The sequence below is a fragment of the Brassica napus genome, chromosome C5, assembly GCF_020379485.1.
Source record: "Brassica napus cultivar Da-Ae chromosome C5, Da-Ae, whole genome shotgun sequence".
Classification (NCBI taxonomy): domain Eukaryota; kingdom Viridiplantae; phylum Streptophyta; class Magnoliopsida; order Brassicales; family Brassicaceae; genus Brassica; species Brassica napus.
Genome location: NC_063448.1, coordinates 44,085,576 through 44,099,223, shown reverse-complemented (window position 1 = coordinate 44,099,223; position 13,648 = coordinate 44,085,576). Strand labels below are relative to the sequence as shown.

Here is a 13,648-nt window from a genome sequence, read left to right as displayed (position 1 = left end):
TGTAGCCTAAACGGTTTTATAAGCATTGCAAGTTTGAACGTTCTATGCAAGGGTGCATGACTATTGACTTCACAGATCCAATTCTGAAAATGATTTGCATTACTAATTGGAACAACCACCACCACCACGTAGAGTTTAAAAAGGAAAAATAAAGCTAAAGAAATTTGAAAGTTTAAAAAGGAGAAATAGAACTAAAGAAAATTGAAAAGATGACTTATTACTAATTAAAACAACCACCACATTGAGTATTATAAAAAGGGAAATTGGTTCAAAAGAAATTGAAAGATACAAAAGCAATTATTTGATAAAGAGAAGACGTGGTTGTTTCTCATAGTAGACTCATTCCAAACGTGGTTTCTTCGGTGCATTCTGCAACTTGCTCACTGGCTGATGCTCTACGTCCGGCAAGTGAACCATCAGATGTAGATGGCGCCTCTTACAGAGGAAGTGTTATCAACTTTGACATCAGATCCCGTTGCCACAACTTCAGGCTGCGATGCTTCAGGGACCTGCGCACCTTCCTATTAATAAGGTAACAAACACAGAGATTATATACAGATAGCAGCAGATTCACATTAAGGAAAGAGACCAACATTCACAACAAAGGCTGGCGCAGGTCCAAGCTCTCTCGAAGGAAAGACGCCAGAAATGGTGAAGGTTTGGTGCTTTGAAGTAAAATTGAAGTCCTTTAACTTGAGCTGGAAAGTGTATGTATTCCCAACAATCTCAGCAAGGGACCGAGGCAGTTCAGTGTCAACCTGAGCATCAACACCTATTTTCTTACTTGAGTGCAGCCACAACATTAGTTTCATCACATGCGACACATTTGAAGGAATATATCTCTCGGACAAGTTTCTTTGAACATCCGGTCACTTTAGCTGTGCAAAGAAACTCGATTATCTGTAAAGTGCAGAAGAAGCAGACAAATAAGAAGAATAATCTAAAAGAATATTAAATTTAAATAGACCAAACTTCACCTGAGGATCAGCAGTAATAACCTATTGGTTAAGCCCAGCAACGGTTAGAGGTTCAATTTTTTGGGCATGAACCAGCTTTAATGAAGACGCTGTCTGGTCTGTTCCATCGCCTGTTAATCTGCAATGGGCTGAGCTTGAAAAACAGTGAACAAAGTAGATATTCCATTTCATCAGGATAAGACCAAAGTTGCGATTATCTAATCAGAATGAGGGGACTTACTTGTCAAATTCTTCTTTTCGTGCAGCTGTCTCAGAATCAAAGTAGATATGTGTGCCAGAAGTGGCCTTCAGAACTAACCGGCCTGACAACGCATATGGTTTTTTTTAAGAGAATGTCAGTTCAAAACAAACACTCTATTGTATAGATTTGTTGTTGAACCTATGTTAAAATGCAACTACAGTGAAAAAAGATTGTCTCTTACCCCCAACTATCTTAGGATTAATGTTGGTGGTAAGCACAATTTTAGGCTATTTCCCGTAGCTATCATTTTTTTATGAAATGCAAGAGCAAAATAGTCAAACATACTAACACGAACATTTACATCCCTGCAAAAAAAAACAAAAACCAAAGTTTTAGAGTCACAAGTATACGTTAGAGTATCTATTGTAACAAATGGAGGTTAAACAATTCAAGGTACCTTTTTAGACACAGAGTTAGCATTACACACTGGGCCCCGATATAATGTCGGTGATTGTGCTCCTGATTGAACTTAGCTCACCAATTATATATGAGAAATGATTTAATGGGATTAAGTTAACACATGCTATCACAAAAAACAAAAGCAGTACTCAAACTAAAGACACATACCACGAAGTTGTTTGTTGACTGAATCTGGATACACGGTTCACACTTACGGAACCTTGAATAACAGTTGACTGTTGGAAAGGAGCCAATTACATGATCAGACAATCTGAATGGATGTTATCACCGCCAGGTTCAATCGAAAACAGAGGTGCTTACCTGCTCATCGTACCATGTCAAGACTCATGAGTTCACCAACTTTCCTAACGTTCCTCGCCTCCCAAAAAATGCAGCAAACGAACCTCCGAAGTGTTGGAGCAGCGCCAGGCTTTCACATCCGCAAAGAGGGTGAAGGAATTGGCCATTGTCGGAATCGATATTTCGAACAAACTGTTCTTCTCGATCTCGTTGAAGTTGTGTTGTTCATCGGTGCAAGGTGTGATATTTATACTTGCAGCTTTAGTTAATTAGTTTGGAATGCAAATAGGTCGATTGAATGCTTTAAATTGTGAGTAGTGGGATAATCGCTTTAAAGCTCGGATTTAAGGGTATTTTAGTGGAAGGTGGAGGCGTAACGGTTCGTCGATGGAAGCTTCACTTTCTGAGAAAATCGGCATAGAAGAAGAAGGTGAGAAGAAGGTGAGAAACCTAACTCTTAATTGGGCTGCAAAGAAAAAGTTTAATAAAAGGCTAATAAAACATGCGAATGGGCCAGCAGCAACATATATAAGATAAAAACTCAATCCAATGAACGTAACGAAAACATATGCTCGTTGTGTTTTTATAAGGGACACGTGGCATCTTTTTGCCCTCCTATATCTGATGACGTGGACGCTTGTGGAGGGACTAAAGTCAACTTTATTTATAAAGATATTAACGTGAAGCTTTTATCCAGTCTATTTGTTTTTCCTTTGGATTGTACTTTTATTCTTTCTTATCTTTCTCTATGTAGATACTATATGTTAAGACAGAAAGAAACAACACGATGCATGCATGTATCATACGAGCAATGACATGAACAATGACTAAGTCGTTCCCCCCTCCCACCCCCAATTACCATTGACATGTAATTAATCATACTTAATTCATTAACAATATCAGAACAGCGTACCGTTTGAATCTAATAGACCAAGCTTTGGACGTCCAAGGACCCCGGCAAACGACCTATTAGATGACTTTAGATTTTGAGATGGATTTGCCAAGAATCTTGAAGTCCTGGCAAGGTGTTTGCAGTAAAGCTTTATGTTGTCCGGTTATATTCAGTTGACAAAAGCATGAAAATGTTGTATACTACTTACAATTAAACACTAGTAACAAACAAGCATCAGAAATTAAACAAACAAAACGACTAGCTGGTGCCTATACGATCGTTATTTAACTATTTTAGTTAGAACTTAGAATCAAAGAAGCATCAGAAAGAAGTATTGGCCCAGGATGTAATGGAAGGGACTAATTATAGTCCATGAAAGAAGTATTGGATCAATTAATAGAAGCGGTCTACTACAGTCTATAATAATCCAACGTATGTCACCGGGTCAGAAATAATTATTTTTCAATTGGACTATGTATGATAAAGATTTAAAAGTCTTTTTAATTAACATTATTTCATGATCAATGATGATCCTTTTGTCTTGCAAAGATGAGTCATCGTTTATCTTTAATTATATAAAAATTAAGTAAGTCGGTACGCTAGTTAAAATAAATTTCTTGCACGTTGTCCGGCCATTTATCACGTTGCCTATGAATCTATGATCTTATCTAACCAACTTTCTCACTTCTTGACTTATACAACATCAAAAAGAACGATTCAACTTTATGAGAACTACATTCTCTGAGACCAAAAATATTAACCGTAACTATTATAGTTAAACAAAAACATAATAACATAATCAAAGCTTGACTTCCCGGTAAATAAAAAGATCCATGTGTTCTAATTTATGCTTTGACATACGTTGATTATGTTATTATGTTTTTATGTTTTAGAACACTTGCATATAATATATAAAACTTGGGAAGAACATTGAAATGTTATACTTTTCCTCTAAATTATTGAACAAGTAGTGTATATAATATTTAGATGAATCCTCTTTTAAAATCTTCAAAATAGTTGATAAGGATTTCGGCAGTACTTTTTTTTTTTTCCATCAGGTTTATATTATTAAAAGCAAATGGCCACGCCCAGATACAACAGAAACACCAAAGGCCCAAACATAAACGAGCTACAACATACGGCCGAAGCCCCAAACAACTTAGACGGCCCGTCGGCCCAACCTTACAAAACCGGACGATCAAGGCCCATGAGAGAAACAAGGAAGCAGAGGAAAAGACACGTGGGATGATCTACACCATTCAGACCGGCATGCGTTTCTCCGTCTCAACTTTCCCTTCATCGACTCCGGAAGAAACCGGAAGAGATCGCCGGACCGCTCGTTTCGCCGGAGCTCAGATACCCGCAGAGCCTCCGCCGAAACCACCTATTTTCCTTGCTTTTACATCATGTCGGAGGTCTTTCTCAAACCATCGAGATCTCCCCCGACACAACCAAACTTCCAGCCACTAGAGAAATCATCGTTCTACCCGCACTATCAACACGCGGAAGAGATCAATCGAAACACGAGATCACCTCCGCCTTTGAACCGCTTAAAACCCTAGACGCGCGCATCGAGAACCACCTAATTGTTGACTTGACCGACTTCACCTCGGCGGAGAGCTTCATCATCAAAACGAGAACTCCTCCGCCCTGTCCCAGAACCACCTAGACAGTAACCACTTCTAGCTTCGCACTAAACGAACAATAGTAACCTTGACCCAAAAGCTTCGGGTTTCTCATCGGCAGCGCGGATCTATGAAAGCATCCGCACTCCGTCACCAAACCGGCGAAGGTAAATCTAAGGAAGACTCCCTTCTCGGGAACTTGAACCGGCGTCGGCAGAGCTGAAGGAGCCTCCACCCCCCGGAGAAAAGCCGGCGACGACGGATCTGTGGTAGCCTCCATCTCCCGAAACCACAACTCGAACATGCAATCCGATCTTCTCACGCCACGGCCTCCACGCGAGCGCGTCGTCCCTCCAAGCGAGAAAACCACCTTGGATGATGGCTCCAATCCAGAGCTCCGACAAGGCACTCCCTCTCATGCTCCTCTCTCTCCTCGCCGAATTCTTCAGCCGTCTCCGCTCTTTCCTCCTCCATCCGTCAATTTAAAATCGGGTCAATAACGGAGAGATTACTCATCCGGCGATCTTATCCCTTCTTCGCCGGTGAGAACAATCTCAGATCTACTCAAAAACTTTGAATTTCGCATCGATCTGACGATGATGGAGGAAGAAGACGAGACTCAGTCGATACAATCTCCACGAGATTCCCTCTCACCAGCTCCGATTTTACCCACGGTGGCCTCTGCAACGAAACCCCCTCCCTCCTCCTCCTCTCAATCTCCGTTGGCTTTGGTAGTTCAGACTCCTTCCGTCAACAGAAACGTACGAATCGGAGGAGGCGGAGGAGGAAGAGACGATTGCTGGAGCCGGTGAACCTCACCCTTGTTCCTTACCAGCCGTTCAGACTCCTTCCGTCCTCTCTCTCTCTACTCTTTTCTTTTTACTTCGGCAGTACTTTATAAATAATTTAGTTTTACCATAATTTATAAAACTATATAGCGTGAGACGCTACTGCATTCTTACAAAACACTAAACATCCAACCATATTCCAGTTGACTTGCTTTTAATACGAATGAAATTACTCAAGCTTCAATAGTCACAGACTTACATAACAATGGTAGTATTATTAATGTATTAGTACCCTATGGCAGGACGCATATATATAAGTAACTTTTGAAAATATTATGCTGATTTGGTAAAACAAGATTATATGAACGAGGTTTACATAATAGAGATCTTAAGAGCTAAGACTTAGGAACGAACAGTTCCTCGTTCTACTTTCCGAGTTGAAATTATCAATATACGAATTTGTAGGGTGCAAGCAACAAATAAAATAATTGAGAACGGAATATTCTACTGGCTGGTGTAACCTACAATAATAGTAAACCATCATCGACTTCCAAATTGTATTTTTTAATATTTTATGTTGATACAAAATGTGTTACTTTATAGTTTCCAAAGTGCGTGTAACACATATGACATATGGGTCACTGGGGTTAGGCTGGTATATAGTGGTACCTACAGAGAACGGTTAGAAGAGTCTGTAATAAACTACTCTGTGAAAGGTTCAAATTAGGTTTTCCAAAACTAAGAAACACCCTGTAAATATTAAAGCTGGAGAAGTTTGGTTATGAAAACATACCATGTGTTAAGGTTTGATATAAAATCTAGTATCTTGATGCAAAAATGAAACAAATAAACTATCAGAAGAAGTGATTTATCTAAGTTTTAATTCGATATAAGCTACAGTTTAAACAATAGGTGACTTTACACAAAATAAGCAAGAAAAAAGGCTAACCCCGTTGATTCTAATTATGAATTACCAATTCTCTCTAATCTTAACATATAGTATTGTATTTAATAAAACGAAATTTCCTGAAACCATGTGATGTGACATTTTTTCTTTCTCTTTTCCAGATTAAACTATATTATATAGTATATTATAAAAATAATGACACGTCAGAGCCAATACGAAGAACACATCTATCCCTCTCGAAGACAAAACTTTACTTCTCTATAAATACTTTCACGCAACAGTTGCACAAATCTCATTGAAACATAACCAAAATCTAAGACAATGTCTACTCCAATCAAATTCACAACCCTAGCTCTCGTGACCCTCTCGGTGTTACTAGCTTCCTCCTCTCTCGACGTCGTCACGGCGAAGGTGGATCATCGGAACCCCGAGGAAGTGAAGATGTTCGAGCGGTGGCTAGTGGAGAATCACAAGAACTACAATGGTCTAGGAGAGAAGGATAAACGGTTCGAGATCTTCATGGACAACGTGAAGTTCGTGCAAGAGCACAACTCTGTCCCGAACCAGAGCTACGAACTCGGGTTGACCCGGTTCGCCGATCTGACAAACGAAGAGTTTCGAGCGATTTACTTGAGGAGTAAGATGGAGAGGACCAGAGACTCGGTGAAGTCAGAGAGGTATCTACATAACGTTGGAGATACGTTGCCTGATGAAATTGACTGGAGAGCCAAAGGCGCCGTTGTTCCGGTCAAAGATCAAGGATCCTGTGGTATGACTTCATGATCTCTCCCTTTCTTGTTTCTTGTTTCTTGAATTGCGTTTGCGTTTGCGATTGCCTTTTAGTCGCTGTTAATAATGAACGTAATGATTTTTTTGAGTATAAATAGGAAGTTGTTGGGCGTTTTCGGCGATTGGAGCGGTTGAAGGGATAAACCAGATCAAGACAGGGGAGTTAGTGTCTCTGTCGGAGCAAGAACTTGTTGATTGTGACACAAGTTACAATAATGGATGTGGTGGTGGTCTCATGGACTATGCTTTTCAGTTCATTATTAGCAATGGTGGTATTGATACTGAGGAAGATTACCCTTATACCGCTACTGATGATAACATATGCAATACCGATAAGGTTTGATCATAGTGCTAATGTTTTTGTAGTTTATGGTTATTAAATTTTGGTAATACTCATGTGTTATGTTCTGTTTTGTCTTCTTGCAGAAGAACACTCGTGTTGTTACCATCGATGGTTATGAGGATGTTCCTGAAAACGAGAATTCATTGAAGAAAGCTCTTGCTAATCAACCTATTAGTGTTGCCATTGAAGCTGGTGGCCGAGCTTTCCAGCTTTACAAATCGGTAATATACTAAACAAAACAATTGGTTTACAATTCATTAAAGTATATATTTTGTTGTTTTTTTAATATTTAGATACTACCGTACTATCTGATCCGATCCGAGTTTGAAATGTCTTCCGACTAATGTTGTGGTGTTTTTTTTTTCAGGGTGTGTTTACAGGAACATGTGGAACAGCTTTGGACCATGGTGTGGTAGCCGTGGGATACGGAACCTCAGAAGGTCAAGACTACTGGATTATTCGTAACTCATGGGGATCAAACTGGGGCGAAAGCGGATACATTAAGCTCCAACGTAACATCAAAGATTCCTCCGGTAAATGTGGTGTGGCAATGATGGCTTCGTACCCTACCAAATCATCAGGCTCAAACCCACCAAAACCGCCACCACCTGCACCAGTTGTTTGTGACAAGTCTTACACTTGTCCAGCCAAGTCCACTTGTTGTTGTCTCTATGAGTACAAAGGAAAATGCTACAGCTGGGGATGTTGTCCGCTAGAGTCAGCCACTTGCTGCGAGGATGGATCTAGCTGCTGCCCTCAGGCGTACCCTGTCTGTGACTTGAAGGCTGGTACTTGTAGAATGGTTAGTTTCTTGTTCACTCTCATGGGTTACAGACTTTTTCTTTTGTTTTGTTGCTTTGATTGATTTCTTTATGAAATTTGGTGTTGACAGAAGGCAGACAGTCCCTTAAGCGTAAAAGCTTTGACCCGAGGCCCAGCGACTGCAACCACGAAGGCTACTAACGTGCTTGTGAGCAGCGCTTGAGGAGAGACGTAATGAATAAAGGGACCGTATTGTTTTCAGCTTCTCATCCCTAATGTCCAAGATTCAGGCTTTTGTCTTTTAGACACTTCAAGATTGGATCATGCTCATTAGCTTTTAATACTTTATCATGGGTTTGATTTGAATTTTATGTAAATGTTTAACAAGTAATCTGATATGTGCTCCACAGCACTGTTCTCGTATCCTTTGAATAATAAAAATTTGACCCAATTGAAGTTAACTGAATACTATTCTCTTATAACTTAAGCGATACATCTTTGTGTAAATTTTAGTTTTATACAGTTCTAAACTTAATTAGCGTGTTAAATCAACAGAAGAACAGTGGTGATTAGTCAGATAACCCAGAAATAGCTAATCTTATTTAATCAAATTCAAATGCTATGTAACCACTCTCTTCCGCATTTTGATTTAATTTCATCCGAGTATAAGGAACACAAAGGCAGATGAAGTAGTACGTAGTGTTCAAAGTCTTCTGTCAACATGGATTCATGTCAATACTGCATATCTAAGACCATTTCCAATGATTTTTGCTATTTTTTTTCGTGTAGTGATGTGTTTATTTTTCATTTTGTATAAGAACAAGACTGTGTTGTTACCATCGATGGTGATGAGGAATTGAGGATGTTCCTATAGACGATGAGATGTCTTTAAGGAAAGCTGTTGCTCATCAACCTGCTAGTGTTGCCATTGAAGCTAGTAGCCAAGCTTTTCAGCTTTACAAATCTGTAATTTCCCACCAAAAATTAAATTATCTTAATTGGATATTATGTTTTCTTGAAACATATTTTCTCTGTTTTTGTTTTGTCTTCTTCCTCAGGGTGTGTTAACAGGAACATGTGGAAGAATATCTTTGGACGATTGGTGTGGTAGTCGTGGGATATGGATCATCAAGCGGTGAATACTACTGGATCATTCGTAATTAATGGGGATCGAATTGCGGAGAAAGCGGATACGTTAAGCTCCAACGTAACATCGATGATTCATTTGGGAAATGTGGAGTAAGCAATGATGCCTACTTACCCGACCAAGTCGGTCGATTTGTTGGCTGAGTTTTGATCTGGTTTTGCTTTCAAAATGTGTATTTAAGAAGTATTTGATATTTCAGTATCTTAAGATGTTAGCCGTTATATTTAATAAGGATTACCTACTAGATAGGGATGAACAAATTATTTGGGATTCATAACTCGATTCAAGATCCATTCCAATAGTGTATGTTCCAGAAAATAAGATACTCGAAACTAGAGTATTATCTTGGATATCAAATATATATGTTCTAAGGATTTATAGAGTTAATCTTTTTCTACAGTATACTTTAATGGTATTTAAAAAAATGTATTTGGATTAGATATAGTACCATATATATCCACATATATCGTGTTCCAAAAAATAAATACTATATTATATCCACATATATCAGAGGACTGAGGACCCATATCTTGATCATAACTTTTTTGAATTCAATGGATCCCGACTCAAGGACATTGAAATTTCATGATAGATCGTGCCCATCCCTACGAACAATATATTATATAATTATATTTTTCAAATGCTCATCAGAGTAACTCATCACACTGCATCCGAACAAGTGTTCACTAATTTATGTTTGGTTCCATCAGTGGCAAACCTAGGTAAGCCAAGAAGGTGGCAAGTGCCACCACAAAAATTTCAAAATTTGCATATTATGCCTCAAACTTTAGTTACTTTATCCTATTAAATATGATGTCTTAGCTATATATTTAAGTTTATTTGTGCTTTGCCCCATAAAAAAAATTCTACTGTGTCCAAAATGAGATTACAGATTCGTTAGATAGGAATGCACGTTCTTTCCATAGACCTTTATGTTTTATTGGTTATTCTATTCCGGTCTGGCTATCCAGATCACTTCAAGTTTGATTAATAGAATAGCCGTTTGTTGCGAAAAAAAAAAAAAAAAAAAAATCTACTTCCATTCCTCTTCTGTTTCTGAGAACACCATTGGTTGATTAGGGTCAGACCGAAATTTTGAAATATATTTAACCGGTAAAAAACAGAACATTATAAAATGATATTTCTTGGGACTATCATTATTCACGTGTTATGCGACTTTCCTTTCTGTTTTTTTTTTTCCATAATAGAATATGCAAGTAATATTATTAAAATGATGGCACCCACCTACTACGAAGAACACATCTATGATCTCATCTGTCACGCTCTCCACTTTTCTCCACGAAGAATATAATCTCCCACGCTATAAACGCTTTGACGCAACAGTTCTCAAGTGAAACAAAGCAAGAAGCAAAAAAATGGCTATTCCTATAAGGTTTTTAACTTTAGCTCTCGTGATCCTCTCCGTGTTACTACTTTCCTCGTCTCTCGGCGGCGTTACAGCGAAGGAGACGAAGCGGAGCGAGGCGGAAGTTCAACGGATGTACGAGCGGTGGCTTGTGGAGAATCGTAAGAACTATAACGCTCTTGGAGAGAAAGAGAGACGGTTCAATATCTTCAAAGACAACTTAAAGTTGATAGAAGCACACAACTCGGTCCCGGAGCGGACTTACGAACTAGGATTGACCCGGTTTGCAGATCTAACCGACGATGAGTTTCGAGCTATTCACTTAAGGGGGAAGATGGTAAGGACAAGCGATCCAGTGATAGGAGATAGGTACTTGTACAAGGAAGGAGACGTTTTGCCCGATGAAGTTGACTGGAGAAAGGTGCAGTTGTTCCGGTCAAAGATCAAGGAGACTGTGGTAAAAAAATATTTTTTCAATATTTTTTAGCGTTATATTTATTTATTTATCTTGTGCATTTGCTATATATTGCGGTTACGGTTGACAAAATAGGAGGTTGTTGGGCGTTCGCGGCGGTTGGAGCGGTGGAGGGTTTAAACAAGATCAAGACAGGAGAATTAGTATCTTTGTCGGAACAAGAACTCTTGGATTGCGACAGAGGGGGAAATTCCGGAAACTTTGGATGTTTAGGAGGTAACGCAGCCGACGCTTTTGAGTTCATTATCGAAAACAGTGGTATTGTAACGGATAAAGTTTACCCTTATACTGAGAATGATACTGCCGCGTGCAAGGCCATTGAGGTTTGTGTAACGACCATTTTGAAGTTTTCTTTATCGTTTCAATTTGGTAAGTTATATCTTGTGTCCATGGTGTAGATGGTTACCACTCGGTATGTTACAATTGATAGTTATGAGGATGCTCCTCATAACGATGAGATGTCTTTGAAGAAAGCTGTTGCTCATCAACCTATTAGTGTTATGGTTGAAGCCGAAAACATGAAACTCTACAAATCTGTAATTCTTCCAACTCACTACGTCACCAAAAAGCTTGATTTCTCTTAAAACCCAATACTAAGTTTTTTTTTTTTTGAGAAAAAAACCCAATACTAAGTTGTATTTTCTTTTCCTTTATCTAGGGTGTGTTTACAGGACCATGTGATCATTGGTATGGAAACCACAATGTGGTAGTCGTGGGGTATGGAACGACAGAAAGAGGTGAAGACTACTGGATTATCCGTAACTCATGGGGAGCAAACTGGGGTGAAAGTGGATACATTACGCTTCAACGTAACTTCCACAACTCAACAGGGAATTGTGGAGTCGCTATACGGCCTGTGTACCCACTCAAGTCCAACTCAGCATTTGGTTTGTTGTCTCCGAGTATGTTTAAATTGGGGGCTTTAATTATTTTCCAGTTGATTGGTTGGGCCTTGTTCTGAGATAGACTTTGTCAAGCTCTATCAACAATTCGGATGTGTGTTGTTTGTTATCTTTAATTTAGTTCGATCCTCTCATGAAGGGGGTTTTGAGAATTATTTAAGGCTTTCATGTTCTTCCATTGTTCAGAATTAATTTTAAAAAGAGAGAAATTTTTCTTATTCTTTGTGTTATGCGATAAAGTTCATAAAAAAAGAAGAAACGTGTAGTTCAATAGATTAATTAAGCTAAGCATATCCAGTCGTTATGCTGCACCAAGCCACCAAGTACTATCAGGAGACCAAACACCGCTCCTCCCTCATGGCCAGGCCGAAGCAAGTTTTAATTTGTTAAAGACTAAGACCAGCATTAACGCTGAACCTTATTGGGGTTTTAGGGTAAATAAGTGATTTAAATTAAATGAAAAGAAAATAAAACCCAAGTTATCGATCTTTAATTAGCTTGTTCGGTTACCGATTTTAGTGGGGGTTTTATGGACACTTGTCAGCAGGATAGGCAAAGTTTTTTTTTTTCAATTTTCCTTTCTTTCTTTTTTCTCCTCTCACTTCGTGTTCTCCGTCACGAAGAGAGACGAAACCGACGAGTGATTCAAACCCATCACCGATCCTCCACACAGATCCTCCACACCGATCCTCCACCACCGATCCTCCACCACAGATCCTCCACCACCGATACTCCACCACCGATCCTCCACCACACCGATCCTCCACCACCGATACTCCACCACCGATCCTCCACCACACCGATCCTCCACCACCGATCCTCCACCACCGATACTCCGTCTGGCTTCGTTATCGTCTTCTCGTCTTCTCCGTGACAGAGGGCGGATCGAAACCCACCACGAAGGACGACGATTCTCTTGCTCCTCACGGCGTCTCCTCCGTCTTCTCCGTGACAGAGGGAGGATCGAAACCCACCACCGATCCAAACCCACCACGAAGGACAACGTTTCTCTCGCTCCGTCAGAAGAAGGTTCCAATCCCACCATAGACGACATCTCTCTCTCTCTCTCTCTCTCTCTCTCTCTCTCTCTCTCTCTCTCTCTCTCTCTCTCTCTCTCTCTCTCTCTGTCCTGAAGGCGCATCCTCCGACGATGCAAAGCCACCACGGACGACGTCTGCTTCAGTCCTCATGGCGTCTCCTCCGACGAGTGTCTCGGTCCTCACTGAGATCACTTCCCAAGTAATTAACTTTCTCATTTCATTCATATTTATTAGTGTTTTAAAGATTATTTAGCAATGTGCGTTTATGGAATGATTATTTCAGCGAAACTTCAACATATCCTCAAAATCTATTCCGACGGCGATTTAGAATGAACAAACCATTGTTCATGCGTATTGTTGATCGACTCTCCAATGAAATTGAATTCTTTCGACAAAAGAAAGATGCTCTCGGAAGGTCTAGTCTCTCTCCACTTCAAAAGTGTACAGCAGCCATTCGTGTCTTGGCATATGATAGTGCGGCTGATGCTGTTGACGAATACCTTCGACTCGGTGAAATTACTACACGGTCATGTGTGGAACATTTTGTGGAAGGAATAATTTATTTATTCGGCGATGAGTACCTAAGAAGACCAACACCCGCTGATCTTCAACGTCTACTTCAAGTTGGTGAGTTCCGTGGATTTCCCGGGATGATAGGAAGCATTGATTGTATGCATTGGGAGTGGAAGAATTGT

General features: G+C 39.7%; 1 protein-coding gene and 1 pseudogene across 1 annotated transcript; both read left to right on the top strand.

The window, feature by feature from the left end:
• The first annotated feature begins 6,403 nt into the window (after nucleotides 1-6,403).
• Nucleotides 6,404-8,484, top strand: LOC106416630 (probable cysteine protease RD21C). The gene is made up of 5 exons (XM_013857551.3): nucleotides 6,404-6,898; nucleotides 7,017-7,255; nucleotides 7,345-7,482; nucleotides 7,629-8,063; nucleotides 8,154-8,484. The coding sequence occupies exons 1-5, from the start codon at nucleotides 6,451-6,453 to the stop codon at nucleotides 8,244-8,246; spliced, it is 1,353 nt and encodes a 450-aa protein (XP_013713005.1). The 5' UTR covers nucleotides 6,404-6,450; the 3' UTR covers nucleotides 8,247-8,484.
• A 1,388-nt stretch (nucleotides 8,485-9,872) lies between these two features.
• LOC106417965 lies at nucleotides 9,873-12,101 on the top strand (annotated as a pseudogene).
• The last annotated feature ends 1,547 nt before the right edge of the window (nucleotides 12,102-13,648 follow it).